Raw genomic sequence first — 7704 nt, forward strand, 5'->3', positions numbered from 1 at the left:
ACCTGCGCTCTCGGTGCAAGAGACAACAGGTTTACAATGAATTACGAGTTTGAGTGCGAGACGGGTTTCATCAATAGTCAGCCATGGCTAGCTGAGTGCCTTACTTCTTTCCCCCCTGTTGACGACTCATTTCAAAAGTCATCAGTCAAAAGCTCAGCGCTCACAAACCCTTACCCTCTTATCCTACCTCCTTTCGAGCCCACCTTAAGCATCAGGAGTCAGCCAAGCCATGTAGGGCCCCGGTAGCCTACAGCATAGATGGGGGAAGCCCACTGTCCTACTCCAATTCTCTGACCCCGGAATACCCGTGGATGAGCGAAAAGAAGACCAATAAAAGAAACCGTCCTCCTACACCAACCGGCTCCTTGACTATTACAGTGGGAGTCATTTGCTTCTCTCCAAAAGGTGAGTTTAGGAAAATCTAACCGAAAAGAGAACTAAGGTCATTTAAGGTCTGAGAGAAAAAATGAGCATCGTCATATCCTTCTTTACATCGGCACTATCCTCTCGCTGTTTACCTCGTAGCTGCAGTCTATGTGAAAATTATATTAAATGTTTGACTAGTTTAATTCGAATCAGTAAGGTTCTTTCTGCTGTCTGACGTCTAACGAAGAATGATAGATTACTGTGGCGCAAGGGACGCTCAGGCATTCATTAGAAGATACTGGTCGGTACCACGCATTCACTGGCGATGCTGTTTGCAGTCTACAGTGTTTTTCACAATGCTTTATAGTTTATCAGCTTTTTATCGCATTTTACAGGTAACATTACATTAACATTTCGATAGAAAAATACTAGGTATTTTCATGTTATGCATTGTTTGTTATTGTATCTATTTTTGACTATGTAACAAAACAATTCGTGTGTTCTTTTTTGGACTATTTTTTTCTAGGCTTACCCGAGCTTCCCGAGGGCGGCTTGTAGTGGAGAAGGAGGTTCGCGCCGCTTGAGAACAGCATACACAAACACACAGCTTTTGGTGCTGGAGAAGGAGTTCCACTACAGCTATACATTTGCCGACCTCGTCGTGTGGATATAGCCGCGTTGCTTGACCTTACAGAACGCCAAGTCAAAGTGTGGTTCCAGAACCGACGGATGAAACATAAACGCCAGACACATATTTCGGACATCTATGGGGAGATAAGCAAGACGACTGTAGTTGATGATAGTGGTGAACTGAGCGACGAGGACGCCTCCATTTGTGGCCTGCTTCATGGTAGACTGGGTGTACGAGAGTCAAACTCTTTTCAAAACGACCTGTCAACACTCTCCGGGCAGCCCTGTAATGATAACGACATGCAAACTTTTGAAATGTTTTCTAACAGCTTTATGGAAAAAAGTCTGAAAGCCACCTACTGCTCTGGGCAAGGGGACAATAACACACAACCGATGTGCCAGACCGGATAACTGCGGTTCCCCGCATGTTATGGACGCGGCTGTGCAGGATTTCGACATTTTTTCGACCGACTCACGTTTGTCTGATGCAACTTCACCTACACTTTTCAATAAGTCTCTGGAATGTGCAGATGATATACCAATGGGGTTTTATTTATTTTTTTAACGGATTAATTTACCACATCTGATTTACAAAATGCAAACTAATGATTAACAAAGTGGATCAGTGGACAAATGAACGGATAATTCAGGAGTTTTGAAAGTTTTTGTTGTTGTTGTTATTTTCAAGATGCGTGATAACCGACACGATTATCATAACATATCGAAGGTAAGATATAAGACATGGGCGCTGTATTCAGTAATACATTGCATAGGCCTAATTCATAACAGAAGGGGTAGTTTAGTTTCCTTGTATTTTTGTATGTTGTCTGTTGCTTATTTTTTAACAGAAGGGGTAGTTTAGATTCCTTGTATTTTTGTATGTTGTCTGTTGCTTATTTTTGTAAGAATAAACACACTTTGTAAATACAAGTTTCAAGACAATATTCTATTTTAAAATAAAACACACACACACACACACACACACACACACACACACACACACACAGCAACAACTAGCCTATTGCGTTGGTATATGCTACGAAATGTAAACACGTTAGCCTATAATCATTACACTTGAACCAAATTAAAATGAATGATCAGATTCATGAAAAGAAGAAAATGAAGAAAAGTCACACAAATGTGTGTGAAATGCACACAGATTTTATATTTTTACTTTTTTTCTGACTTACATGCTGAAGCAATGTAATTAGTGGCCATGGAATCAGCGCTAGGAAACTTTTTTTAGTTTATTTAATTTCGTTTTTATTTAATAAATATGATTTATTTAATTTTCTCAATGAATGTGCACTACGTAAATATTATATTGTTTTGTTTTCCCCTTAAACGATGCAAATTAATATAAACTCTATAATTATTCCCATCACATGTGATATTATACATATTGGTGTAAACTTTTCAAATGTTATATTTTAAGTTGTAAAACCGTGTTCAAGTATGGTTTCTTCGCCAATGGTGCGCTCTTTGTCTTAAACTCTTTTCTCCGCTCCGCGCGGGGAAATGCCAAGAATGTATCTTTCCACAACGAGCTCATAAATCAAAGTCTTTCAGGCAAGCTGACAGCACCAAGACAATCACTGCATGTGAAACGTCTACCCAAATAAGCGTTTTCACTCTCTGTTTATCATTGAGAAGATTTTGGATCATGAAGTACAACCCACGTGGACGGTTAATAATTCATTTTTATTGCCGTTTTAACACCCGGCATTAGGATTACACAAACCACTCATAAACTATTTCATTGTGCGTGCCATACGCAGTTTGTCTTAGTCTCTTTTAAGCTTTTTTTCTTGTCCTCCTAACCTGACTGAAATATTGTGATAGAAATGGTTTATAACCAGTATAGTAAAAACCCTTTTCAAATGTTTTTTTTTTTATATTAATAAAATATCATTAGAATAAAAGCAGTATTTTCATGTTCCCAAACATCTTCCAGAAAAATATTGTCTCATGTGAATTGACTGCAATAGCCTACTATAGTTTTTTTTTTTTTTCACTTCGGTTTCACATTTTTGCTTAAATGCATTGGCTGTGAAGCTGTTTTAATGTTCTTGTTTATACTATGTTAATATTCTGGCTTGCTTGTTTAATGAAGGACCATGATTTTTTTTAAAAAAGAGTGTTAAAAAGAGGAGATGAGAAATACCAGGCCGTCAGAAGAACCTTGTGGAAAGCGCCATTTTGAGGATTAAAAAAACATTGGACATCTGTAAGAAATTTTCCCATTTTCATCCACAGGGGGCGCATGTCTCCCTGCTCCATCAGGCTAGGAGATATATAGTTATACTCTCTCTTGCTTATGATAACTGGTCGCTTTTTGACCACTGATCACAAAACACACATTCCGCAAAACAAGCAATAAAGTTAATTTATCTTTTCGAGTAGCCTTTGTAACAAAGTCCGTTTCCTTTTTGTCGGATGTTGAAATTCACATGCCTATAGGTTTTTAGACATAAATCGCTTATAGCAGTAATAAATAGGCTACAGTGGGCTGGCTAGCACATACTTTTTAATAAGTAAGGCTCAGTCTTATTAAATTATGAAAACATTCTAATGAAAAGATAGTAAACAAAAATAACACAATCAGTTCAGCATTTTTATCTTTTTGACAAAATATGATGCATAGCTTAGAGCCTAACAGCCTCACAAAGCAGCATATAAGGGAAAAAAGACATTCCCTTTACATTATTTTCCTGCGGTTCATCTTACCTTACGCATTTCTTCAACATATTTCCCCACAACAGTATGTTGATGCTGCCTGGACGTTGTCTGTGAGACACTTGCTCCTCTGCCAGCGAATCCATCCTTTCAGTTGGGGGTTAAGGTTGGCCTACGTCATGTTGATCGACAAGAGGTCGGCATTTACATAAGTCTGGTCTTTAACGACAACCTGTCAGTGCAAGGCCCCTTAAGATCAAGATGAGACAGAGCAACTGATTACTGGCTGACCCGGCCCACGTGACTGTCACTGGTCATTCATATCACTAGCGCGCGGACACCCCCAATTCACGACTGATTGAAGGAGGCAGAAGGGTGGCTCGGCACAACCCCGGGTGAGTGGTGAGACGTTAATCAGTCCCGGGGCCCAAATATCTGTCAGTGTGGCAGCCACGCGCAGAAACGCACAGGAAGATGCTACAATGAGCACATTCTTAGATTTCTCGTCCATAAGTGGTGGTGGAGACGGAGGTGGCGGAGGCTCGTGCTCAGTCAGAGCGTTCCATGGCGACCACGGACTTTCAACATTCCAGTCATCGTGTGCAGTTAGGGTAAACAGCTGCAGTGGGGACGAGCGGTTCATGTCCAGTAGATCATCACAAGACGCAATTAACCCTCAGCCACATCAAGCCGGCTCGTACCAGTCCCCCGGGACTCTGTCAATTACCTACAGCGCCCATCCAAGTTACGGGACTCAAAGTTTTTGCTCCGGATACAGTCACTATGCCCTAAATCAGGATGTGGACTCGTCTGTGAGCTTTCCCCAGTGCGGCCCTTTAGTTTACTCTGGAAATATTTCCTCCACTGTTGTGCAGCACCATCGCCATGGTTACAGTGGCGGAAACGTTCACCTCCATGGCCAGTTCCAGTACGCCTCAGCCACATATGGTAATAGTCCAGATCAGGCGAACCTGACGTTTGTGGCGGGCTGCTCAAATCCGCTGTCCCCACTGCATGTATCTCATCACGATGCTTGTTGTTCACCTCTATCAGATGGCGTGTCCACAGGGCAGACATTTGACTGGATGAAGGTTAAACGGAACCCGCCAAAAACAGGTGAGTGCCTGGAGAACTTTCAAATGTCAGTGTCTGTTTTTTGACTGATATAATATTTATGCTAGCATAGGGGGGGGGGGGGGGGGGGGGGGGGGGGGCTAGACTGAGAGACTGATATGAAATGCATGCGCACTCATTTTTTTTAATCTGTTTTTCGTCTCTCTTCAGGGAAAGCTGGGGAGTATGGATTTGGTGGGCAGCCAAACACTGTACGCACAAATTTTACCACAAAACAGCTGACAGAGCTTGAAAAGGAGTTTCATTTCAATAAGTACTTGACTCGCGCGAGGCGTGTGGAGATCGCGGCTGCGCTCCAACTGAACGAGACTCAGGTGAAGATTTGGTTCCAAAATCGCCGTATGAAGCAAAAGAAACGCGAAAAGGAAGGTATTTTGCCTAAATCTCCACCCGAACTGAAGGATGGTCTCGAAAAACCCGAGGACGCATCCGAAAAGTCGCTCTCCGCACCTTCCACGCCCTCTCCCACTTCCCCGCCTGTTGATGCCTACTCCTCGAATTAAACGGCGTTTGTTCTGCCAACCTGTTATTGCAGAACTGTTACTCTTGTTTCAAGGTCATTGTCAAAATCATCATGTGACATACAGAGACCATTGCACAATTTTGTTTCGACCTGGACCATTTTGACCACTCAGTGTATTTACCTGTGCTACTTTGTGTTATTGTGAAATGACTGTTAATAGTCTTGGGCACCTTGTCAAGCACCTAGATAGAACAAGTGGATTGTGCATTTCCGTGCACAGTAGCAAATGCTGCACCTTTACACATGTCTTTTGTCGGACTTGTACACCACTTGTCAAAATGCCTACCTCAAGAACCAAAAGAAATAGCCTAGTGCAATATATTTAAGTAATGTATTATTAAGAGAGATTAATCAACTATAACTCTCGGCAAATGCTTGTTTGAAGAAACTGACAACTTTTCTGGACCGTGAATAGTGTTAACCCTGATGTTGTGAATGTGTTGTGAGAACATGATGCGCAATTATTTTAAGTTGTCGTTGGTCATACTGAGTTTTATCAGTCGGAGATGAAAGCACAAGTCTCCATTAGAAACATGCTTTAGAAAAAGATCAAGATACGGGTGAATTAAATGTGTGAACTAAAAATTCTCATACAATTTGTTTGAACTGGTCCCTTACTCTTAATTGTATTAATGCCTGTCATATCCCGCACACAGCCACATTTAACTTTCAAAAATATTACTGACAATGTGATAGGCTTTACATTTGAACCCGGTCATCTACAAGATATAACGTTTAGATAAATGTGTTCATTATAGAGTTTTTTTGTTTGTTTGTTTTTTGGCTGGACTGTTATGTTTGAGTCATCGATTTGCATAATCTACCAATACCTCACTCTCTGGCTCCGTAACTGATGTATGCGTCCGCGTGTTGTTTCTTCCTCAGGGACAAACATATATTGGCACATGGTAAGCAAGTTTATCCACGAAAGAAGATGCGCAGTGTTGTCACCGTCATTCGTGATGACAACCCGATTGACCTGTTAGTTTATCGAATTAAGGCAAACGAAGGACAAGGGGTAAAAAAAAGTGAACATCGATTAAATCATCTCAACTATCGACAAGAATGAGTCGGTCTGACACCGTCCGTGTTGATGACGTGTTTCCTCATTTCATTTATCAGTCGAGTGAAGCAGTAACAGAGCAATATAAAGAGCAAAAAGTCTGAACAACAAATCTGGCCACACACACATACTCTCTCTCTCTCTCTCTCTCTCTCTCTCTCTCTCTCTCTCTCTCTCTCTCTCTCTCTCTCTCTCTCACACACACACACACACACACACACACGTTGGTACACTTGTCATCACGAGGACATTCCGTGCGTAATGTTTATATATATATATATATATATATATATATATATATATATATATATATATATATATATATATATATATATATATACACATATATACACAAACTGTATATTCTATCCCTCTACACCAACCCTACCCCTAAACTTATACCATCACAGAAAACGTTCTGCATTTTTACATTTTTAATAAAACATTGTTTGCAATGCTTTTAAGACATTTTAATTACGAGGACATTACGAGGAAATGTCACCACGTTTATGTTGTAATACCAGTGTAATACCAGTGTAATACCCACGTACTTATACACATTTATTCTATGTATTCTATCCCCCTCTCACATGGGTACGAATCTGACCCCAAAAAATAGTTAAGTATGTACACACACACACACACACACACACACACACACACACACACCTTAAAAGTTTCGTTTAGTTAACTTATTTACTTCCTTGAGTACAGAGAGCGCGACAGCCCGAAATTTTCACTACGCACACTACACAACGGTCTTGACTGAGCTTCACCTTTACCTTAAAACCACCTGCACATGAGGGTTGCGTGTGAGTGTGGAGCTGGTCCGATTGAGTCAGTTCTTCTAAGACTACGTGTGTTTGTATGTTTAAAACAATAATCGTATTAATGTATTTTCTTAACTGAAAACACTGCTAAGTTAGTATTCAGTTTAATATTATTAAATGAGAGAAAACTTTTCCATTCAACTTTATGAATAAGATTTTTCTGTGTTTTTTTTTTCTTTCTGACATTGGGCACACCCCTGAACGCGGTGAAAATACTTTGAATCGATTTGGTTTGTTTGGTGATGCTGAAGTGATGAAAAGTCAATTATAACGCAAAAATATGACCCTCTTTGCCATTTTTATGCATTTACCAATAGGACCAATAGTAGGCTAATATATTTAATATGCATGGTTGCATTGTGTTAAAGTTTAACAAAGTTACCCAAATAATTTGATCAAAATAACCATAAATAATAAAAATCAACATTTGGCAAATAGGCCTAATTTACAATTATATAAAACCGAAGCAAGAACCTGAGGAA

General features: G+C 40.2%; 1 protein-coding gene and 1 pseudogene across 2 annotated transcripts; both read left to right on the forward strand.

The window, feature by feature from the left end:
• On the forward strand, nt 1-1840 carry LOC307163314 (homeobox protein Hox-A2a-like; annotated as a pseudogene). The gene is made up of 3 exons: nt 1-245; nt 734-761; nt 893-1840. The product of its transcript is annotated as a homeobox protein Hox-A2a-like (transcript).
• Nucleotides 1841-3728: 1888 nt separating this feature from the next.
• On the forward strand, nt 3729-6153 carry hoxa1a (homeobox A1a). Its single transcript, XM_079877940.1, has 2 exons — nt 3729-4788; nt 4957-6153. Exons 1-2 carry the CDS (start codon nt 4155-4157, stop codon nt 5307-5309), a joined length of 987 nt encoding a protein of 328 aa, XP_079734066.1. The 5' UTR covers nt 3729-4154; the 3' UTR covers nt 5310-6153.
• The last annotated feature ends 1551 nt before the right edge of the window (nt 6154-7704 follow it).

Source organism: Squalius cephalus, assembly GCF_949319135.1.
Source record: "Squalius cephalus genome assembly, chromosome: 8".
Taxonomy (NCBI): domain Eukaryota; kingdom Metazoa; phylum Chordata; class Actinopteri; order Cypriniformes; family Leuciscidae; genus Squalius; species Squalius cephalus.

Excerpts from the sequence above, each read along its gene's own strand:
- hoxa1a (XM_079877940.1), top strand. The coding sequence starts at position 4,155 with ATGAGCACATTCTTAGATTTCTCGTCCATAAGTGGTGGTGGAGACGGA. Across the intron at positions 4,789-4,956 it reads ACGGAACCCGCCAAAAACAG|GGAAAGCTGGGGAGTATGGA; the intron begins GTGAGTGCCTGG and ends GTCTCTCTTCAG.